At 38.3% G+C, this 25,118-nt stretch overlaps 1 protein-coding gene across 1 annotated transcript in view; it reads right to left on the reverse strand.

Moving 5' to 3' along the window:
• The window catches only part of ADGRD1 (adhesion G protein-coupled receptor D1), a 145,999-nt gene that overhangs the window by 15,610 nt on the left and 105,271 nt on the right, over positions 1-25,118 (reverse strand). Inside the window, exons 19-21 of the mRNA XM_069870780.1 lie at positions 17,877-17,943; positions 16,825-16,891; positions 10,173-10,264 (exon numbers count right to left, since the gene is read on the reverse strand). Of these exons, the coding sequence (XP_069726881.1) occupies positions 10,173-10,264; positions 16,825-16,891; positions 17,877-17,943 (226 nt within the window). The remainder of the gene's footprint in view (positions 1-10,172; positions 10,265-16,824; positions 16,892-17,876; positions 17,944-25,118) is intronic.

Consider the following 25,118-nt stretch of genomic DNA (forward strand, 5'->3'; position numbering starts at 1 on the left):
ACCATTCACCCCCCACAGAGCTGAACTCTGAAAATGATCTCTTGACCTAAACAGTCTCGGTGACCTTTAATTATGCAATGATATCAACAGAAAGATCATTCTCCCGTTTCCATGGCAATGGTGCCAGTGAACAGCAAAGCTATCAAGGTCATACATATAAACTGAGAAAGAAAGTAATTTTCTGTGTAATGGTTCATATGAGCTTTAACTGCAGTAGTGGCAAATAAATAGCCAACTACTTGCTTGATTGCCTGTCTCAAATGTACATACGAGGAAAAAAAGAACCGCTGAAGTACAACTACAATCACTCTGCCTTGCTGTCTGGTTTCTAAAACCTCCCAGTAACTGCTGTTTTGGAGGGTAACACAAACTGCAGAAATGCATTCAGCTATGCAATGCTATAATGTGAGGAATTTGATTTCTTATTAAGCTGGCGTTAAAGAAGCCAGGCAACATGCGGCTTTTACTATGTTTATCAAAGTCAATGTCATCGTTGATGCTGTATTACTTGCAGAAAAGTCCAGTCAGAAAAGTTGTAAAGAAATGTTTTCTTTTTTGTCAAAATCAAAATGTTTTGCTAACTGGTTTGATCCCTGCCTTCTCCCAAGGACCTGCTTGCAAATGGAAAATATGGAAAAATCCGCGTACTTCCCTACTGACTTCCTTACAGCATCCAGGCTCTGTCGTGCCAGATCCTGGTTCCCTCCTCTTTTCTCCCTCACCCCTTTGCAGTATTCTTGAGGTCTCCAGGAGCAGGAGGTTTGCGGGCTGCCGTCCATCTCATGGGGTGCAGGCTGGTCATGAAGGCAGATGGGGAGCTGCCCTCAATGCCAGCACTTGTGCTGGAAGCTCTTTTGGCTTTTTGGAACCTTCTCAAGCCCTTTGCTTTGCTCATGTCCTACAATATTTGGTACAGTTGTGGTTCCATAAAAGTGATGAAAAATAGCTGTAGGTTTGCTGATTCTCCTGTTCTGTACAGTGGGCTCAGGCAGTAGCTCATGACAAGCTCCTTTATGTGGCTCTGTGCATATCTTATTGCTGCTTACATTTTGAACATGTAATCTAAATCATTACTATCTCAACTCCTATGAGAACAGCCCAGGCATCTTTGTTCTGTTACTGTATTCAGATATTCCCTAGTTTTTTAATATCTTTATTAAAACAAGGCAAATAACTTGGGAGGGCGGCTGGAGAAGCTGCGGGAGACTCGCTAGGGATAACAAACACAGTAGAATTAAAGAACGTGGCTCTTCATGGGGTGATTACAGCACCTCACTTCAAAAATCTCACTATTCCTGACATTCTCATGCTTTCAATTATCATCTGACTTAACTGCCTTCTTGAATATTTGAAATATTGTTCCAAAAGAAAAGTGGGTTTTATTCAGTTTCTTTCACTAAAATATATGTTCCTGCCTCGCATCGTTTTGAATTGAAAAGAATTGGGCTTGATTTCCAATTTCAATTTCCCAAACAACTGTGACTGATCTATTTCTTACCTGAAGATAGTATCTAGAAGTTTAAAATTACTTTTGATTCTAAAATAGGACTTTTTAATTTAATGCACCTGTATTTTCTCATTTATTTAATTCCATTTAGAGAGAACACTGTCAGGAAAATATGTAAATGACACTTAGCTAAGAGCTGTGTCAGACTGGGTAGTGATTTACAAGGTCGCCTAGAGCTCTGCACGAAGTGCATGTTTAAATAAGCATTTACCTTCTGCAATGCAATAACTGTAATATTTGTCTTATTATTCTGCATAAAGCTGACATAGAGTTCTGAGATTATAAATCGGACTACGGATGTAAATGCAGCATTTCAAGCAAACTCTTGAAGTTATTGCTGTTCACAGTGAATTGTACCATTTAATGATGAACAACCAGCAGTTAATTGTTACTCTGGTACCAGAGATAAAGTTAAGACTCAGAACACTGTGTTCTTCCTACCAGTATTTTGATGTCTTAAATCAAGATATTAAAAGATTGAAACCTAAAACCAATTAGGCCATTTTTAAAACACAACAATGTGAATTTCAAAGTTCCTTTTCACTGTAGATTTTCAAAAGCTGAACTTCCTGCTATTATAAGTCTAAAGTAAAGAAGCCAAGCAATTCTTCAGGCAGCTTTGGTGGGAGGGGAGGAGGGCTGGCAGCACCACACCAGCATTGTTCCCACGTCACAATATCATATTGCTGACGACGTCTTTGCCCCACCTCTTGTGCATGCAAGAGGCTCATCAGGAATGACCCAACCTTGGGCATGGGGTCAGCAAAGAGATTTGTTCTCCTGAAACACTCAAGAAATGGATTCAACCAGAGATTAAGAAGCACAACACAGACCTCCAAAAACTGAAGATGAGAAATAGCTGAAGGGTGGCTTGGTATAGCCCCTTCTCTCACATCCTTCCATTACTGATTCTGTTGTGCTCGGAGCAAGGTTTCATCATAGGGATTTAATAATCAAGTTTTAATAAACCTCATTCTATCTTGACATTCAGATATGAAAACAACTATGCCTAAGCATCTCTAATGAAAAGTATTATATCTTTATACTCAGAAAATCCGGCACTTCTTAAATATCAACTCCCCCTAGTATATTTGGTGCCTATATGTTGTGTCTTACTGCCCTTCCTAACACAAGAAAGAAACAGGCACATGAGTATCAGAGCTGGTTATTCCTTTGGAGCTCACAACCAGCAGGTCCTGATCACCCCACAGCAGTAAATCCTGTTTAAGGAGAAATGACAGAGAGAAAACGATGACCACAAAAGACAATCCTGACTCAGAAGGTGACAACCAAGGAAATGATAAACTGTGGAAGGACTCACAATGTCATCTTGTCCAGCTCAGCCACAAGACAGGATCAGTTGTCACTCCTGGCACCAGAAGCAGCCCTGAGAGACATTTGTGCAGCCACTTCTGAAAGCTGCCCAATGACAGAAGCTCAGCACATCTCCAGGTGATCAGTTCCTTTGCTTTTCAACTCCTCTCCCACTACTGGAAACTTAATGATATTTGAATATTTCATCTATGTAAGCCTATTGTTACTTATCCTTTTTTTTTTCCTGTGGTTTTGCAGAGTAGCCTCCTCTCTACAGCTTTGTTTTACGTACTTCTAATTTTTTTGTCTCCTCCCAAAATGTGCCTAAAATACACCTGAATGATCACAACACAGTCTGGAGCCTTTGTCCAACACTATGACTCCTTTATCTGGGATAAAGAAAGTACTACCATTACTGTAATTACAGTTCCTAAAAGATTAATGCTTCCTCATTAATATTTTCATTGGCAACATTCAAACCCTTGTATTTTTAGTCTAAAATCCTGAGTATAATAAGGAGCGCCCAAACTGCATTTGTATTTGTCATATTCAATGAGCCAAAAATTTAATTAGGTTGAAGACATTATCATTGGCAGTAGCACTTCAGCTCCCTAATTGTCATTGCTTAATACTTTCATTTTAATTATTTCCTTTATTGTCAGTCACTCCCCTCCTTCCAAGTGTTTCCATGAGGTATATCACTCATGCTGTTTGAAGCCATGTTCAATGAACATGATTTCTCACACACAATTAGAAATTGTCAAGAAAAGGAATTGCTGAAAGCAGATTTGACTTGCCAAACTGCTCATTCTAACTGATGGCTCTCCTTCAGCAAATGGGAGAAGCTCTGAGGCTTGCAGCTGCAGCATCTGCCACCCAGCAAGACTCATAAAGGATCTTGAATCCCTGTGGACTTTCAGAAGAGTTTGACTGCAGGTTGTAAGTTGTTCTACCCCATCTTGGAAGGAGGGAAAAGAAAAAGAAATTCTCTAATGGTATCGCAAAGAGGCAGAATTTCATTGTGGAGGGAAATTACTGTACCTTCTTTGGCAGGAGAGCTCTCACAAGAACTTCAAGCAAGTGTTGTGATTGACAAGTACATTCTGTTAAAAGGAACAGCTGCAAATAATCCTTAGAAAGAGAAGTCTTTGGACATCAAATGACATGAACCCAAGAACAAAATGCAATAAACGCACAGCGTCTTGCAGAACACTGCCCGAGTTTAAAAGCACCAAAGATATCAAGCACTGCCTCAGAGGACTGATGTCTGAGACAAAAGGTGATCGGGCTGAAAAGGAGGCGGTATGTTTATAAACAAAGTAAAATACCGATGCAGAGTCATGGCATGGAATGGATCATTGATGAAACAGATGAGCAATTTCCCACAGTGCATTCAGTGTGCTGCAGGGATATAATAGATGGCTTTGCAAAGTGCTTCGGAATGCTCAATTATACGGTTAAGCTATACAGATGTCTGCAGTATCATGAGCTGCTGGAGGACAACCCTCTCGTATTTGTATCTGTCAAAGTGAAAATCATTCTGTACAGCTTATTTTTTTTTTCAAATAACCAAAGCAAGGAATGGATTTGGATTGAACTTACATACTCTGTTTTCAGTTTAATCTGAAGTGATTTATGATATATTGAAAAACGCAGAATGAGCTAACACAACTGCTTACATGACTTCCACCCCTGTTGAGCTTTTCTTGAAGCCCTGTTTGGCTCCCAGGCACTGCACCTACTATCATTTGTTCCAATTTTCAGTCATTAATTTAACTAAACAGAAAAAAAGTGGTTTTTTCTTCCCTCTATAGAGAACTAAGAGGCTGTTTTATAATTTTACTGAGTGAAGATCGAGCTATGAGTGATGAAGGAAATAAGTAAAATGAAAGAAAGAATGGGGGAAAAAGCTAAGAAATATTTCTAATTTTGTTGTAATTGCTTTCTCTGTGGATGATTATGATAGCTATCACTTCTGGTTCACCAGCTTCTGAAGTGCATACTTTATAAAAAAGATAGAGAATTTTCCAACTCATTGGACCATTTCAGAGCAAGCAGTAAGAAAGATTTCAACAGGAGCTGAACTTGGCAATTTATTCAAGAGTCAATGGAACTCTCTCTCCTGGACAATACAATGCAAAAGTGAACTTGCCATGAAAGTGCAGTGGTATGGCTAAGCACGCTACCTAAGACTAAAACTCTTATTCCTGCAACAGAGACATGCTTTGCATTTCTTCCCCTGTTATGATCGATATTAGTGCAAAACTAAGGTCTTGGAAAACTATATTTTATATTAACCTTTGTAGTCCAGGAACCAGGTAACTCATGTAATCAAACGACTACCTGTGACAGACTTAATCAGGGAAGAGTTCTCCCCATGGGTAATCAAATGTGCACACTTCTAAAACACTGCCACATTAGCTATTTTTTCTCACTGTAATAGAGAAGTAACTTCCCAAGTAAACGTGGCAATGAGACTTTGAAGGGGTATGGAACTATTTAGGACTTAATAGGAGTTAATGAATGCACTGAGTGGAATTAAAACTTTACATGCGGCAGAAATAAGTAAGAAAAAGAGTTCAAATGGTCTATAACTCAGAAATGTAATCATGTGCCTTTTCAAGCATGTGAGCACTTCCATTAAACTAATCTCCTTTAATTGCATTAAACTTAGACATCCTCCTCCTGTGCCTAAACTCAAATACATGATTAATTATTTCCTTAAAAGAGGGCCCAGTGAAGAAGAATGGATAGTGCAAACAAATATTGTATGTATGCACTTAAATGTTTCAAAGCATTCCATTAAGCATTCTATGAAACTTTCAAATTAGTTTTTTAGTGGAAAATCTGTTCTCTGGATGCTAAACATTCTCAGAAAGCAGCATCTGAATTACTGCACAAAATTATTTGGCTGAGAAACTATAGCAAATTGTCTAATAAAAGGTTCAAATATATTCAATTGCAACTAAGTGAAACATCTCATGTTCTATACAAGTGTTCAATATGCTTTAAACGCTAATGCAAAAAGTAAGTTCTTATGTAAATTCAAGTAATACATAAGAGCTAATACTAATTCTTTGCTCAGCTCTTACTGGTAAACTGATCTCGCAGAAACAGTTTCCGATGTTAAAAAACTGACTGCTTTCAAACACATAGAAAAATTCTTGGAATGACGAAACACTATTCTGACTGTCACAGGAAACTATTATGCAGTAATTAGCATCTCTGATCATTCACTGATTAGTTAATTATATTAATTTTGCCTTAAATTAGTGAGTATTTTACAGTTTATGTATCATATAAAATTACTCTTTTATGCTGCTTCTTCAACTTATCTTGTATTTTATTTTAGGTGTGCTATTATTATGTACTTTAAACAAACAAACAAAAAGACATGTCCACACCAGTATCTCTGAAATGAGAATAAAACATTCAGCAAGGTGTTGTCTGATATCTCCATTGTGACAAACAATATCTGAACGTGAAGAAGTCAAACAGCCAACAATGTACTGCACATTATTCTGGTTGAAATGTGAATGAGGAGACTAATAACAAGTTAATTTTATGATAAAAAAGAATGTGGTTCACAACTTTCTTTTCTATTTTGACTTTTAAACACAAAATTCCACGGACGCTGCCTTCAGAGCAGAGCGCGGGCTCACCCTGATGCATATTCTGCAGCAACGTTTGTGTCAGCATTTGAGAGGACCTGTTGCCATATGGAAAGTCAGAAACAATTACTCTAAATAATTACATTAGTTTATTGCTGTCTGTTGCCAAGAGAAACAAGCCTTGTTGGTAATATCCACTTGCGTTGCCAAGTAACTTAATCTGTAGGGAAACTACGTATGCTTCAGTACCAGCACTTCTCTAACAATAAACACCCTTCCTAACTGATATCATCATGGCTCATAACGGCACCTTTGTTCTGGCAATTTCCTAAGGTGATCTCTGCTCAGTGATGAGTTGATAGCCTCAGAGGTACGAGTTATTACCCCGGCACAAGATGGTATCTGAGTACAAACTGGGCAGCCTAGGCTTCTCTCAGTCCCTGAGGAGAAATCAGAACTTTGAAGGCAAGTGAAATGAACATTTAACAGAAGATTTAAATTGTGGGGTAGAAGCACCCATTTCTTCATTGATCAGAAGTCCACGTGGAGGCTGTGTAAGCCTTACCGAGCTCTAGAGTCAGGGCAGACAAATCCAGGTCAGGCACTCCCCGACCCAGGCTGCCAGCAGAAATAGAAGCCAGTGCTTTTCAACACGATTAAAGTTCTCCTTTGGCAGGGAAGTCTGGCAAGAGGTGAGCTTGATGATGAGCCTGTTCTGTCAAACCTGTAGGCTGGGATTTTCAGACTACAACGGCTGTTCCTTTTTGAACAGCTGCAAGCGTGAGCCCTCTTAGGTGCTTAAAGGCAGATATAAATATTGGCCTGAGTTAGCAAGGAAAGGCAAGCTGGCACCGCTGCCTCCCTCACACGTCTGCCACAGGCACTTTCATCATTCTTCCTCCAGTTTTGCCATGCCTTTCAGTAAATTATCACTTGTAAACTTCAAAATCCTGCTGTTTAAGTGCTATCATCTAAATTGTTTCAGACAGCAACTTATTGTTTCTCATTGTGCCTTCCACTTAAATTTCATTCCAGCTTGAAATGGATGGCACTGAAATCCCTCTTTTTTTCCATCTTGAGTTTATTGGATTGAGTGGGTTTCCCCTTCACAGCTCTGTAGTTCTCATTTTCTGTCTTTGATTTTCTGAAACCATGAACACAACTGTAATAAAAACCCGCTCCTACCTTATGTACCACTTCACGGCAGCAAACAACCTGCAACCTGGTGACAAAGTGCTTTCTTGTCTCACCAAAGTCATGCTGTGCCTTTCTAATTCAGCTGCATTTCTAAGAAGCGCTTGATAAATTCTTTCTAACATATTGCAGTTTCCCCCACAGCTAATATCAAATGAACTGCACTATTCAGATGGATGCTTGACAGGCCCATTATTTGAGGCTCATATTACACAAAGCATTTTGCAGCCTTCAGTGATTCCTCCCTATGCCAAACTGACCTTGTTGATTCAAAACTACCTTGTAGTCCTTGCTGACAGCAACTTGACAGACACTGCAGTGCTTATTGTGTTTTTCTGATTTCTCAGTGCTCTCTGTCACTGATGCGTTTTGCTGTGCTTATCCACTCTCACATGTTAACAACATCTAAGGTCCTTTACAGGTTGGAGGCATGTTTTTTACACTATGAAAACCATTTCCTGTGCAGCTGTAAGAACAGAACCCTCTTTTAGTCTGTTTTCTTTTTTGGAAAACAGCACCACAGACGATGATTTCACTCAAGACGTATAAACTTCTCACCTGTGTACAGAACACCGATGAAAATCCAGTGTTACAAAGGTCTTGTATTTCTCTTTTTTCCAACTTTGTCCATGACATCCTCTACATGAAACCAACTCATCATGCCTCACTGCCACGCTGAATCAGGGTATAAATACTCTAAGATCTGATTTGGACAGCTATTTGTGCCCTTCTCATTTCAAATGTCTTCTGAGGACCATTTCTGTAATGACATCTACAGAAAAAGAGCTCTTCTGCATGTTCTGTTTACATTCAATTATATTTTACTGAATTTCTTTAGTTCTATGAGGAAAGCTGTTCTATCAGAGCATATTTCTGCTTAACCAATAATTTAATGATTAAATGCTTTCACATATATCTTCCTGTTGATTATTATTTTTCTCCACTATCACCACTTTCATTAGGTCAAATCATAAAACTGTATTTTTAAAGTTACTTGGCACCTGTTAGACACGGTGTCTGGAGAAGTCACTTGTTCAGCACAGAGCTCTACCATTCCAAATCTAAGCAAATAATGTTTGAACTAAGACCATATACTCCTGATTGAATGGATTCCATCTTACTCCTAGACCAACCATTCATAAATTGTCCTACTTATGCACATGCACACAGTTTTCTTTAAAAAAAATAATATCTATTAGTGTGGGCGCTACAGTGTATATTCAATCATTTCTTTTTTATACAAGCAAGGAAACATCTAAGAACGTAGGGTAATCTGTGTAGCTCCTTGTCTGTTTCTGGAGGTTGTTCCTCTGTCTTCATGCTTCTAATAGTTTATACAAATTGGCATTGACAATGTACAGTTATTTGCTTCCTAAGTTTCTATATTTCCTTTGTGATTCTGAAGGTCACAGGGACTCAATCAAACTCGAAACAGTCATTTTAATTCCCAGTCTTTATATTTCACTAGAATTTAATTATCTTATCGAATTTTGTGTAGATTTATTTATTGTTTTTCTGTTGAAGAAGTATACAATAACTAAACTAACTTCAATTAGGTAACTGTCACCAATATTTAAAACATAATATCACTTTAAAATCACATAGGAAACCCAAGCATAAAAATTATTCTGTATAATAACATTTCAGAGTAATGGCACCAAATCCTTATCATACAATAGCCTGTGACTCAGAAACATTAAACACAAACCATCATCGTATTTTTCTTCTACCTGTTACGTATTTCTTGAGTTATATACAGTGTCCTTTTCATGTTTAAACTAAAGCATATTTAAGAGATACAAAATGGAATATTCAGCATCTTAATTTAAACTCAGTGTATTAAATTTTCTTCTCAGCTACCCATATATAATTCTACAGGTTTTAGAAATCAGAAATTATCCTTATGTATTCAGATGTAGCAGTGTGCCTAACTTACATTTCCCCTCTAGCCTTCCTAGCACAGTATTTTAAAGATGATAGAGTCTCAGTGAGGCCACCATCCCAAGAGTCCCAAGGCACCTTGATATAAAGACATGATTGAATGTAAGCACATATTCAAACCCAGCATAAGTTTGCGTGCTTTGCAGCGTCAGGGGAGTCTTAGAGATAAGCATATGCCTAAACATTATGCTGAACTTGGTCTAAAAAGAAGGATTATCCTCTGAAGGAGCAGAATATTTATAATACCCCAGTAGAGATTAACGATGCTCATTTATCTATGAATATAGCTGGAAGAGGAAAGTCTCTTTCCCTATAGAAGGGAAAATCATGAATCAGCAAATTCTGGAGACTGTAATAAACAGGAAAACACTGTAGCTCACACCGAAGCACGGGTTTCATCCTGTGCAGTATTTGGCTTTCATAAAACATGTTAACCAGCTGCATTAAAGAGAACGATAGGCTACCTGTAACACTATTTGCTTTTTACTGAAAAGGAATGATATTAGTATTCTGGGAGAAGTCCATGATACGTATCTGTATGATATAACTTTGCTAGTGTGTGATTATTAGATTGTTATAATATAGTTTGCATGATTAAAACTTACTTGAAGGCATTGGCATCTCTATGGACCTTATAGTTGTCTGCACTGATTCTTGAAATAACTCTCGTGACAGCAATGAGAATACCAATGTTGACCTGGAGAAGAAGGAACAAGACTTGGTCAGGAAAGTAAGCACAGATTGTGTCTGTGGTGCAAACTGTCCTAGGAGTGTATTCTACAATTATAATAGAAAACAGAAACTTTATCTGTTATATTTACTCAGCAAAAGAGGTTTCCAATTTTGGACCAATTCAGTTTGACCTTTGTCAATGGATTTCCTTCTCCCCACAGTGGGTAGTTCTTGCTGTGACTTCTTCCTTTCAGGAACAGTCCTTGTCTGTTTAGGATAAGGATGGATTGATGCATTGCTTCACAGCTAAAGAAGTGCTCAGGATCCATACTATACATATAAATACCCTAGTAATCTACTACCAGCTGACAAATTTGACGAGGACTTCAGTGAACAGCACCATGTGTCCTCATACTCTTAGATTTTGTGCTTGCATGCACACAGACTTCAGAAAACATCTTTCCTGCTACACTTTACAGTGTACAATTTCTATTTCTTACCAAAATGTGCTTGCAATTTAACCACAAGATTATTTTGCAACAGCTATGATGACAATACATTAAGTCTGAACTCTGCTTTTCAAAAGCCCTTTTTTTTTCTGATGTCAGGCCCAGCAGAAACATCAATAAAATGAAAAGGACTCCCACCAGAAAACTAGGAAATCTTGAAAAGACTTAGACTGAAAATGTCTAACAAAAGAGAGTTTGCTCTGGAGTCACAGGTGAAGAAAGAAGGAAATCTTTATCACTTAAAGGAAATGTGTCAAAGACTGTCTTGCTGTGCAAAGACCTCGGGTTTAAAGGAAAAAAAAGAGAGAATGTGAAGGTGAAAGATGTATTTCCCCCTTCTTGTCCAAAGTTACACATCAGCTACAAAGCTGATACTTAGCGTCAAGTTAAGAAGAATGGTAGAACAAAGCTATCCTGAAGTACAGAACAAAAAGAAAAAGAAGACTTCAAAATAGTGCTGTTGCTCAGTTAAAAATCAATAATCATACTCTATTTTGAAGTAAATATTCTAAATCTGAGGATGAGAGGGTAAATTAAAAGATGTTTACATTTGATGACAATTATTTCCTTGGTATATTTAAAACCCTCTGACCACTCTTTTAATTTTAGATTTCCAAGGGCAAATCCTCTCCCAGTGTAAAGTAGGAGGGTAGCTGTGATAGTTCATTTCTACCATGGCTTTTTAGCCCATCCAAAGAATACTCTGGACCCTGGCAGCTTTTCAATTACAAGTGCACTTGTTCAATTAGCTTTACAGAGATGAACAAGAGGTGAACTTTAATGGTCTTGGGATCATTTTCCCTATTCCAGCCAACTCACATTTTGTAAATATCTTCTATAAATTCTTTGAGGTGGTAACGAGCATTTTTTAGAAACCTATTTATATGCTAAATATATCAATGGAAGTTATGAATGATAAGCACCAATAAATGAATACTCAGAACCTTGCAGACTTGCTTAAACTGGACATGAACCCTAAGACTGGGTCATGAAAACATTACAAACAAGATCGTCTCAAAGTTGACAAATTAGGTGGTTTTCTAAAGCACAAACTCTTCAGCATTTCTTGCTGTATTTTAATATTTTTATAAAGAAGAAGTCAAATTGGAAATTAATTTCCAAGATATCCTAGATGGTCTAAAGTGGAAATTTAAAAAGGCCTTGATCTTCTCCTCCTGTGCACTCAGCGTGAGTATGTCCTACCTGGGGTGCATTCATTTAAGAAATGAGAAGGAAATGTTACAATCTCACTGCTGATAAAAGCCAAGGTACTTGTAAAATTAGCAACGAACCATTACACTCAAGTCCCCAAGTTCTGTATTTAAATTTCCTGAACCACTTGAAAATTTTCGCTTAGGTATTTTTGGAAATTAGAGTAATCTCATCCAGCCTAAATAAACAGATTAGCTACAAAGTCTTCCTTTGTTAATGTTTCAGTAAATAAAGCATGGAAGTATTTCCACTGCCCTTATAATGGGAAACCAAAACACAGCCACTGAATTGTTCCTCAAGTGATTTTTTTTGGCATCTGATGTAAATATTTTCTAGTGATTAGATTAGGAGAATGCTTAGTTCATGAAACACTCATTATGCTTTAATTAATATCAGAATGTTCAAACTAGGAGAATAAACATTTAGATAAAGGACTGTATATAGTTCCTATTTCTTACTTTTCTGACAGTTGCAGATGTTTGCCTTAAAATTACACAGGAAGTTAGGATAATCTTCCTTGCAGGTACTGGCCACACTCTACTATTAAAAAATATGCAGCTAATAACTGTAGCGCTTGTTTCCTGACTCATGGAACTCCTTTCAAGGCAGCTTGTCCAACCCCAGGCACTCACAAGTCTCTATGAAATCAGCAGGAGCTGCCAGGTCCCATTACGACAGGCTTGATCCAAAGCCCACCAGAGTCCGTAGAAAGATCTCAATGACATCAGGGAGCTCTCGCTTAATCTAGTGATAACTTCATCTGACTAAAAATTGTCAGATCGGGAAGAGATTTAAATGAGCAAAAGGGACCTCTTTCAAAATCTTTCCTCATCAAAATTTTGTCAGATGAGATACAGTGAGACAAATCCTTTTTTTTTTTTTTTTCAGGGGTTTCACCTGGATTTCCTCCAAGTCTCATGAGAATTTTGTTTCTTTTTTAGCGCAGTGCAGAAATCCCATGTGTACAACCCTCTGATGTGGTGTGTTGCATCCTAGCCAAGAAAAGGCTTGGCAGCACAGAGGAACTAAAAAAAAAAAATGTGGATAAAGCATACTGCCTTAATTAAGTCCGTTGACCAGCTTTCCTCTAAAATCACAAACTATTTTAGGCTCCACTTCAGTTTTGGGCAATGGTACCAATGGAAGGGAGCTATAACTGACTCTTCCAATCTGAGCCTTAACATGCTCATAGTGCGAATTAATTTGATCCTTATCATGACACCATTGGTACCATGTGATCACTGCGAGTAGTTGCAGTTGCAACCCGTTGCTAGGGCACATCAGAAATCATCATGAGTATAAGAAAAAAATTAGCAGCTCAGCAGCTGTGGTCTGTTCATTTGTGTTCTAATCCACATCAGCGCTCAAGTCTGTTCTTGATTTCAATGACTCTGAGGAATCCTACTGTCTTGAGGTCTTTAAACACTATGGGTCCAATACTGCCACCTTTTCTCATGATGGATGATGTCTAATAAGGGACACAAATTGTGACTTTTTAATTGGTGGGACGACCTGCAGAGTAAAATACTATTCGACATACTGAATTTATCCTAATTCTACACTGTTAATTAAGATTATGAGCAAACACCACAAGGCAACCCAAGGAACCCAAGTTCCATGAAGTCCCATCTGAAGACATTAGTTATAAAGCTGGTGCCTCCACAGCACAGAACTGTTAGCAATATATTAATGAAAATCATTTAGCTCCATAAAAAAGATTGTTTATCCAACACACTTGTAAAAATAACACCAGGAAAATAACTACTTACACGGAAAACAATAGAAAGGACCTGTCACTAGAGCCCAGTATCATGCCCCTGCAATGGATTGTTGACTGTGCAGCACACCCACTGCTCCATGTACGCAGATGATTTCCGCAGAATTTCCTTAATTCTGCCATATCTATGGAAGCACACCAAGGCAGCAGATGGCTGATAACAAACAAAGCCTTCTGCCAGAAGTTTTAATGTCTTGTTCCAAAAATTCAGGTGCTTTATCAAGTTGTTTTGGTTTTGGTTTTTTTTCATTGAGTACATGTCCCAGGCCAACTTTGGCTGAGACTAGTTTGGTTATCAATATAATTGCAACAATTTTTTTTTGTGAAGCTGCCTTAAGAGGATGCTGTAGAGGCTCTGGTGTTGTGGTTTAGGGGAGGTGGGAGAGTGATCTTTAAACCTCAAGATGCAGGTAGAAGCCAAATGACCTACATATAGAAATAACTATTTCCTTCATCACATCTCCTTGACTCAAATCTCAAGGAAAGAGCCTTTTGGGTCTGGGAATTCATATAGGACTGGGAGGTTCTGTGAATTACTCCATAGAAAAGTATGTGTGAGTATTTTTTCCCAGTCACACTCCCACCCATTATTCTGTTTTAAGGCTCTGTGATGTCTGTATTCTCTGTGGAAGGACAAAAGTAGACTGTGTCTACCTGGTCTCTAGGGAGTGGGAGTTGGAAAGAGCAGTCCCCCCGTTTTCTTCACAGCATAATCCTTTTTCTTGGCAGAGAGAAACTGTGGAAGTAGTCAAAACTGCTTTCTGAGAAGTTCTGAGAAGTAGAGCTAAACACTAGTTCATGCACTCAGTGGCTAATTTGTTATTTAAAGAGCACAGGCACACACGCACACACAAAATAGTGTTTAGCCTTGTTGTTTCCCTATAGGCACTTACACATTTTTCAGCTAGCATATTTAATGCCCAGAGAGAATAATTTGTCAGCTAGCTTGCTGCTGTTGTGGGCAGAACTGGGTTTAGACTATTTAATAAATTGCTCTACATGGATCAACTTTGTGAGCTCACTCTTCCTCTTTCTCAAAATATCTGTATCCCTACGAGAATATAACTTGAGCTGCACAAATATATCATATGAGAGAGCCAGACAGTTAAACCCTCACTTTCACTGGCAAGCAGTTGTGCATGCAAATTGTTGAAGGCTGTGCTCACTCGGGTGAGTAAGTGTTTCACTATCTGGCATGTTTTGATTAATACAATCTTTGGATGGCAGCTGTGAAAGATTTGATTTTACTGGTTGCATCTCATTTCCTCCTTTTCTGCTGAACAATGGCCTGAAAGCAAGTGCTAATGTGATAAGGAGACATTTGAATATTAGATTATTTTAATTGCTCTCCAGTCATCAATATCTACGTATCTTTGAATATAAACACACATAGAGAAGCTGCAAGGTAAAGGCCAATGAGGAATTAAGTTTGTTGGAACAAAGTCCAGATCTGTTTAGCCAGTTCTAATCCAGTGATCATCATTTCTTATTTATGCCTTCACTTAGGTAAAAAGAAATTCTGCCCTTACTGCACAAGGGCTTTCCAGTGTTGCCATTAATAATTTGATTAAAATGCTAACATGAGGCAATTTCTGTCACTTCAATATAACAAATATTTTCATTGGGGCTTTTTATTACATGTTTGTATAACCTAGTTTTTCAGAGGCTGTATCTTGGTAGAAGATGCTGGACTGGGCTGGGCTTGCCATAGGAGGTTCTGATGTCACTGTCTCCTAGGGAAATGTTAGGATGTCCACTCAGCTGCAGTGTAAAACTGCCTGTGATGGAAAAGGTCAGCCAAGGAGCCACTTTCTGCTTGCCAAATAGTTACAGAGATATGCAATGGTAAACACTAGTTCTGTATGTATAGCTCTCCTTCCTTCCTTTGGCTTGTGAGCAGGATTTGGGGGGGGGTTCTGTGTGAAACAGGGGGAGGATTCTTTCCATGGAACTCCCAGTTTTCTTAGGGAAGTACAAGGCACAGTCAGTGGCTCCTTTTGCTTCTCTCTTTTACCTGATCATCCTTAAGCACCTCAGCAGTCAGACTCTACCCTAGATTTGGGCTCGTGTCTTTAAAATCTAAGAAAAGCTTTAATATGTACCCAATGCCGCTAATCAGTGAGCCTGTTGTTTAGACTGTGTAGACAGTGTTCATACCTTCACTCTACATTATAACCTGCAGCAAAAATCATAGATAACCTGATCAATTAAAGTATTGGGAACAGTGCTGAAGAGGAATAATATCCCACTTAATCCCTGCAGACACCCCTGACTACTTAAGTAATCACAATGATTAAGCCACAATGCACTGTAATTTAATATGTGCGCATAATTAAAGTGCTGTAGAGCATTTGTGCAGTGGTATCAGAGCCATGAACCTGCCCCCTGCCCTGGAAAGATGATGTTCATTATAGCTGGCAGAGGTGTTTGTGGCAGCCACCTGAACCTGGTAACACTCTTCTTAAAAGCCCTGCCTTGATCAGCCACACAAACCGACATCAAATTCAAAATCAGAGAAACAGCACAAATTTCTTATCACTGTAAGGCAGGTATGGAGCAGCTTGTTACCTTACCCAGAGCTCACCCACTGTGTGAGAGCTCATGCTGCTGCTTTAACCCATTCCTGATAGCTGCTGACTGCTTGCAAACTCTGACAACGATCAGCTTTACTGAGGGTACTTGCAAAAGCAAAAGCTTCAAATATGAGTGGGGTGGAATCAGCATGTCAGCTTTTACTGGTGCATATGAAAAACAAACCACAGAGATTGTTCTTTTGAGAGATCTTGCTGAGAATTATTAAAAATCCCAAGATTACTTGGTTCCACACCATTATTAATTTTAGTTGGTGTTTTTGTCTTGTCACAGTGAAATGAAAACTGTGAGAATTAATATACATAAACTATATACACAAATTAACACACACAGTTGTGTACAACACAAAAATCAGGGAAACAAAGTAATTCTAGACTATTCACCTCTATTGTTTCAGTGGCCTGGCACAAGGACTGACATCAGACCTTCAGTGAGTTCTGCTGTGTGGCTGACACAGATGCAGAAGAAAACAGCAGCAGCCATGGTTTTACCTACCAGAATTACAAACAACGCCGGTGCCACAAAAGCCCAGATTGCTCCATTCTCTAGTGAAAGCCAGCAGCTGCAAAGAAAAATCAGAATGATTTTAGATTAAACACACAGTTATTTAATTAGTAATGTTCTTAATTAAAAAAGAGACTGAAAGAGAGTGCAAGAAGACTGATGAATTTTAAAAACAGGAGACAGGATAGAGCATCGTTAAGCTTCTCTTCCCCTCACTCTCGGGGAATCTGAGGCAGGATCTCATTTTGATTTGTATCTTGCAGCGAGTCAGTGACAGCTCTCTGCCCCAGCACGCCTTCAAATGGCATCAGGGAGTAAAGATGGGATGAAAGGAAAGGTTTTATTTGCTATTTGTTGTTCTTGTACCCTGTATCACAGGCAGTTATTTCAGTGCTGTGAGCACTGTCATTGTAGCAAGAGACAAATTGAAGCCCTCCTTGCCTTGCCTGGCTGGGGGTGAGGCAGTGGCTGGGAAACACAGAGCTGGCTTCACACGTCTTTCCTACAGCAGTGACGACACAAGCTTGCTCACCACACACAAAGAAATAACCCTGGCTCCTGGTCTTTTGCTTACATTATGGGAGGACTGAATCCTATGCTGTTTTTTTTTTTTAGTTTTCAAAAATTTTAACAATATTCATTTTAGATCTTCAGATGTTTAACTGCTGTTTTCTTCAAAAGTTTAAAAGCCATTAAATAAAACGTATTCTTATCTTGTCAGACACATGTCAGCCCATGCTTTACTCAGTGCATGGGGTAAGCAGGGAGCTCAATGCAGGAGCTTACGCCCTGACAGAGAAAAAGGAAAACTAGGTAAAACATCTCCAGAGCTTTTTGTGCATCACCTCAGCAGTGAAAAGCAAATCTCAGGCTTCTAGGTGTAAGAATTTGCCTATATAGCCATTGTGCTATTGCCAAGTATCTCCCTTACTCCTCAGCAAGATCTGGCAGAACTACAGCCTTGTTAGCAGATCTACGTGTTTATCTCCCCGTTTGATTTTTCATCCTTATTGCACCCAGAGTGAAGACATCTTCATACTTACTTGCCACTTTCTCCATAGCTGTCTAGGGACGATGTTGCAGCAATGACACAAATCACCAACGGGCAGCCTGCAAAAAGGCAAAATCAGAGGCACTATTAGTAACAAAAGTCTGTCTTCCAGTAAACTCTGCAACTTCAGCAGAATTTCATATGGACAACAGAACAGCTCGGAGTGATTCTGAAGTAAACACTAACTTGACATCCTCTTGCATCTGTGTAATACAATATGTTTTAATCAATTAGTGTCAGACAAACAAAATGACTTTTCAATAAAGCATTAGTTTAACAGTTCAAATGAATTAGAGCTAATTATATTGAGAATACTGGTCCCTTTTCAGCTTGCTTTTTGTTTATGTAATTTCTGGCTCTTGCTGTTCAAGCAGTAATATCCTGTGGAGCAATATCAGGGTTATTTTAACCGATTTCCCCCATGTAAGTACACCTTGTTCAAGTATTCAAAACAATCTAGAAACAACGTTGAGTTTCTCACCAGGGTGCATGACTGGTAGGCAAGAGGAGAGAAATGGTGACATTTAGTTACCTAGAGCATCACGCACAGCAGCGAGAGGCAGTTACGCAGAGACAGAAGCAAATTCAGATGCCAACTCAGATGCCCAGCCAAGACTTATTTGAACATAAATGTGTAATAGCTTTACAAGATTTCAGTGTTTAAAGTAGACTGTGTTTCCAGATGGGTTTTGACAGTTCCAGTGTGCTGCATCCTGGGAGGCAGAGGAGTGCTTTATGGGATTACACAGGAATTATATAAAGACAGACAATTATGGTCCTGATGTCGGGGGAGCTGCCGTGGCTCTGGCCCCCAGTGCTGCAATGTCCTGTTGTGCCACAGCTTTCCAGGCTGGAAGTTGGAGAGGAAGTGAGGGTTTTCTTGCCAACAGTTCTGAATATAGTCAAACCACGTCCCTTTAAATACGAAATGACTGTGAATTCCTGCATGATTTAATAAAATGTGAAGGTTTGGGTTTTTTTTTAAATCTTACAAAATTTAAGAACCAAGCCCCAGACAGGTTATTAAACATGATAGGCTAAAGTTTGAATTTACAATCCACATGAGGACAGGCTGAGAGAGTTGGGGTTGTTCAGCCTGGAGAAGAGAAAGCTCCAAGAATACTTTATAGCGACCTTCCAGTACCTGAAGGGGCTACAAGAAAGCTGGGGAGGGACTGTTCACAAAGGCTTGTGGTGATAGGACTAGGGGCAATGGCTATAGACTGGAGAGGGGCAGATTTAGACTAGACATTAGGAAGAATTACTTCACTATGAGGTTGGTGAGGCCCTGGCCCAGGTTGCCCAGGGAAGTTGTGACTGCCCCATCCCTGGAGGTGTTCAAGGCCAGGTTGGATGGTCCACCTGATCCAGTGGGAGGTGTCCCTGCCCATGGCAGGGGGTTGGAACTTATGCTCTTTAAGGTCCGTTCCAATCCAAACTATTCTATAATTCTGTGATTCTTTTGAACTCTTCAGGTTTTCTGCATGACACTTTTACAAAATTCTCTGACAAGCAATTTCTGCTTCATCTTACCAATATGATCCTCCCAAAATTCTGTAAAGTTTCCCTGTACTGGCAGAACCATAATTTTTGGAAGAAGTATTTTCATTTTTAAATGATTCTGGCTAGAATCAGCTCGTATTTATAAATAAGAGAGATAGCCGGTAGTGAAGCAGCAGGATCTATGGGCATTATTTAGGTCTTAGACTTTGAAATCCATTCTGCAGGATGGAATTCAATATCCTGTGAACTTGATTCTGCTCTCCCATGATTGTTCAAATCAGGAATAAAGCCTTAGAAGTAATTTTTTTGGAAGACCTCAACAAAGGGAAGATTTTAATTTACTATCATCTCATTTGTCTGTTTAAGAAAGGAAAATACTACACATGTTTGAAAAAGGTAAGTATAATTATATCCAACGGAGCAATTAAGAATAGCCATAAGCCTATCAGCTGAAACTCAGTCTGCCATGGGTATGCAAGCTCGCTGGACGAAAGGTCCCACGGGAATGTCTACATGATCCCAATCACATCTTTGTAGAGTAGATACTGTTGATTGTCACTGTTTATCTTTTGTTTCATGTTGTATTCCCATGGCAGGGACTTTGTCACAGAAGCAAAAATACCTGTGCCTGACTAACTCTCCTTTGCACCTCTAGTCTGCCTTTTTTCCCAAGTCAAATGCTGGATATTCAAAGGATTTCATATGACTATCAATTTTAAATGGCAATGAAGAAGAAAATTAAATACAGAGTTCTTTTGGAAGATAATAAAACTCATGCAGATGAAACATAGTGCAGTCATCTGCATAAAGAGAGCTGTTAAGTCAGTGAGAATAAAGTGGTCTGTAGTGTGGTGCTTGCCTTTTCTTTGCATTAACAAGATACTGAATGAATAATGGCAACAGAGGCAGAATCAAGGCTTTGTTAGTGAAATTTGAGTATTTTCCTTTAAGAAGCAAACATTCAATAAATTACATAAATATTGAAAAAATATATATTTAGCCAGAGGGGATCATAAGATTGGATCTGGACTAAAGAATTCATGTAGATCATATATTACACACAAAATAAGTGTGTTTTCTTAATCTTTTGTCAGTAATTACTACATAAAAGCTGTGAAGTTTAGCCTACACCCATAACAGGTAAGGTTAATTTTGTGTTGGCACTTGTTATCACCCATGAAAGAATTATGATTATGGGTTTTTTACTGTATCTGAATGTTTTCTCAGTTAGCAGATGCTAGACACATGCTCACCAACCCTACTCCAAATTACCAAATTTATGATGCAATAGACCATGCTTTCCAGAGCACAGTATCAGATGAAATTGTTCTAGCACACCTCTCTGGCAGCTGATCTGTGGCACTGGTGTCGTTTATGTCACTGTAGTGCTAGAGCAATTCAGCATTGCATTCAGATGGGGTAAATCAACCCACATGGATCTGTCTACTGCTGCAGCTCGAGTCCCCCAGGTCCCCAGGCCAGCTAATTTAAAGCTACCTCCAACGCTTGACATCAAAATATGGCCTGCAGAGCAGGCATAAACTCTTAATACCTGGCACGGGAAGCCTCGTAACACAATCCTTGCTCAGACAAAATTCTTCCTGAATTCAACCTAAATGCAGTCACTAGCATAAAGTATAAAGTGAATGTCAGCTAGGTCCTCTTATTCAGCATTAAACCTCACATCTAACCCATTTCCATTATGTTTCTGCAGCCCTAATGATAAATGGAGTAGAAAATACCTATAAATCTGCATGCTGTATTTTGAAAGCTTCTGAGTCTTCTATACATAGCAAAAAAAAAACCCAGACAGGCTATAGAAACTCTGTGGCAGACAACGTGAAGCAATTTTAGGGCATTCATTCTAAAAGGCTAAATATGTCATTTATTGAGAAAGATGAAGCATTAGACACAAATGAAAGTATATTTCCTTCCAACACTGGAAAAACGTACTTTGCTTTTTAGGGAAAAGTAAATCCTCCCGTTTGTTTTATAGAAGTTAATTTTCTTTTTCTTCTGCTGTGTTACATTGTACCTATGCAGAAGCCTGGGACTAAGTCAGGCAACAGCAAATAAAGAAATTTTTGTCTTTTGACAGCTCAGAACAAAATCTTCCTTCTAAGGCAGCCTCTAAAGGAAAGGAAATTGTCTGAAATAGGAAAATACGTTAAGGCCAAGGTGCCACAGCAAAATCTCTAGTATTGCAAACTCTCTCACCAGTGTCCTACAACAGGTGGGTGGGAAAAGTTTTGCTGCAATAATCTGTGTGTTTTATGCCGAATCACCAAGGCGAAAAAGCATTTTTTCCCCCCAGTCAGTCTCAAGGTAGCTTTAAAGGTAGGATGTTATCACCTTCCTCAAATTGCTCTTCTTTTGAATTCCTCACAACTACAGTCTTTGAGGTAATTTTGGCACAGATAACATAGGAACTTCAATCAGCTCTGCACATTTGGTATCCTGTCTCTCTGATTGCTACTGAGTTCATTTTACAGGAGTAAGAGCTCTCAGAAATCTCAAAAGATGTTAGGAGATCAGTGATACTCAGGGTAGCGCTTCTTGTCCTTATCTCCTCTCACTGCCTTAAGTTTATTTGTCACCAATATAATCTTTGTAAAATTTTACACATGTACCTAACCCATTGTTTCTACTTAAATAAGAATGTTGGGTCTGGGTTTTTAAATTCAGAACTGTTTTTTTTTATTAAGAGTTTGCACTTAAATTAAAATTAAAAGTGAAGAATGAAGAAATGAACTATGTGTTTTGACTAACTTGAGATGAGACATCCTTGTCTTCAATTTCTTTTAACCATCTTTGGTCAGTATTAAAACTGGCTAAGCCAGAGTGTAAAAAAATTACCATTTTTATTAGATACTGGAAAATGTGTCTGTATTATGGTCTCAGAATGGCACAAGAATGCTTGACTTTATTTTTACAGTTGCACTCAATGCAAATTTACCCTCATTTTAAGAGCCAAACAAAATAATTCTAGGATAAAACCTTTCCCCAGCTTCGCAAGACTTCTGATTAGATAGGGGAATTTTATGGAATTTTATATGTAAATTCTCTCTTTCATCAAATTCATACTTTCATCAAGTTGATGATGGAACAGCCCAGCCCCTACCCTGTAGAACATGAGCAGATGCTGCTGCTGAAGGCAGAACTGATACTTGATATCTAAACAAACATCTCTATTCATATTCAGTGCCGCTATGTTAACAAAAGAGAAAATTGGGAACTGACAAACCTAGGTGTCCTTTTAAGGATTTACGTAGTGAATGCTGCAATGTGGATTTCCTCTCTAAAAACATGATTATTCAGCAGCATCTATTACCAGCTGCATGAGCATTAGAGTTACGTACCAGACAGGGAGCTGCACTGCTGTTGACTGGCTGAAGGTTGCCCTGACACTTATCAAGAGATAAACAATTTTGAATACAGCTGACTAGTTAAATTACTTCAGGGATGTTTAGACACACTTGCAGCGATGATGTGATGTCAGATATGATTAAGGAAATTCAGCATTTAATTCAAATATAAATACTTCGAGCTATATAGAAGGAAAAAAAGACCAAACCCAAACAATACAAACTACTTCCCCAGCAATGTGGCAGATCTACTGGATTTCAGAAAACATATCTTTTTCCAAGTCACTGTAGCAAAAATAATTGGAATGTGTTTTCTAAAATTAAAATATTTGTCAAAATATCTTTTGAAATATTCACACAGACAAAATCTGTTACTGTTTTATGGATGGTGTCTTCCACTGTCTGCCTCCAACATTACCTTTGCTGCATTTAAGAATCAAAGCTTGCCACCAAGCTCCTTACACAATCCTTGCCAAGAAGAGCATTGCTAGAAGAACTGATAAACTTCTGCTGATGATGCCTCCTGTATTTTGCTGCATACATCTATTTTTGTGGTGAGTACCTGCTGTTGGGCCTCAGGGATTATCCTCCAAAGCACTACTTAAAATACTACTGAAGAGACGTTTTAGTAACTGCATTTAACATCCCACTGGGTTATGTATCAATAGGCTATATACTCATTGCGCTAATCACTATTAATTGAGTGGTAGTGGTCACATTGCAATAAAATGAGGCAAAGTGCAACATTTAGTATTAGTCATATGGCAGACAGATGACACATTTATTCTGGTGCCTTCTAGATCACTTTGTAGATCACTGCTATTTCACAATAAATAAGCCTGACACAAAATGCCAGAAAAAAAGGTAAAGGTGCATTGGGGTATATATAAACCATTAATTTATTTTCATTAAGTAATTAATGATTGTTTGTAAATAGAGATAATCAAGGCATCTGCTATAAGCAAATCCCCCAGTGAATTAAATGCCAGTTCTTAATTATTTGACTAACTGTTGTGTCTTTTTATTTAATATTTCTGAAGGAGAAAGGATTCTTAGGGACTTATGAGAACATCTCCTTTGGTTTGATCTATTTGGGTTTGCATTCCATGAGATCTGGATTAAAGAAACCCATAAGAAACCTCTCTAACATCAACAGATTTCTCTGCATTTAGCACTGAATCTACTAGAATCTACAGATTTCCAATGTCGTCAATCCTCAGTCTGTCTAGGTACTCTTACCTTTAGGTCTATGTGCATGAAAAAGATTAATTACTCCACTCTGCCTGTTCTGAGCAGTGATTTTGAAAAAAAAACCAGGGAAATATTTTAGAGCTTTCAAATGTTTTCAGCAATCAAAGCTTTACGGTATATATTGCTGGCATGCAAAGTGGCCATCACTTAAGTTAAATCTTAAATCAATCAGGATAAGGACACATATAGGTGATACTCTTAAAACTGTCACAGAGAAACAACGAGGGCAAAGAAAAAAAAACTTCTAACTAAACAAACTGCAGTTTGTCTCCTCAGTCTAGCTATTACTGTGCCCACCAGAGGAATGTAGCAAATGGACCTTAGACAGAAGTGTTAAGAAGGGGAACGATGGAAGAGGAACGATGTGTGGAATAAAAAGGCTATATTAAAATAAGCACAAGCAGGCAGCTATTGAAATACATACATACATAACATATATATGTATCACCTAGATATGCATGATTTCAATAGGTATTAAATATTCCAATTATGACTGCAGTAGGTCTGTATCATTGGTACAACTGGTTTTCATTCAGCTTTCGAATTAATTTGTGGGGTGAAAGATAATGCATGTTTTAACATATTTTGAAATATTCTGCAATTATATATATATTCCTTTGCTATTCTTTTACATATCTCCATTTTACTCAATATGTGTGGTTATTTTCTTCTTCTAAATGGGGAGGTTTGTCAAGCACCATCACTTTACTTGCAGGACAATGAAAACAAGCTAGCTGTCATCTGCTGTGAAAAGTCTGGAACAAAATACTCAGTTTCTACCCCTCAATATGCACATAGATTATGCATTCATTACTGCATTTAAAAAGCTGTGAATTGTTGCCTGTGAGATTCCTGTGTCATAGGACTACTTTTTTTTTTCTTTCTTAATAATGATATTGAGGTTTTCTGCAGTCTCTTTCATCTAAGGGTTTCAAGGCAGAAAATATCAACTAATGAGTCTTATAATGCTTTTATAACACTCCTGTGCTACTGCACCAATTTTTTATGTATGGATTGCAGAATACAGGCAGAATAAGACAATGTTGTGAGTTAGAATTAAAAAAAATCCCAAAACATACCAGCCCATTTCAAGTCAGATTACAGTCAGAAAATTT

This window comes from Phaenicophaeus curvirostris, chromosome 17 (assembly GCF_032191515.1).
Source record: "Phaenicophaeus curvirostris isolate KB17595 chromosome 17, BPBGC_Pcur_1.0, whole genome shotgun sequence".
NCBI lineage: Eukaryota > Metazoa > Chordata > Aves > Cuculiformes > Cuculidae > Phaenicophaeus > Phaenicophaeus curvirostris.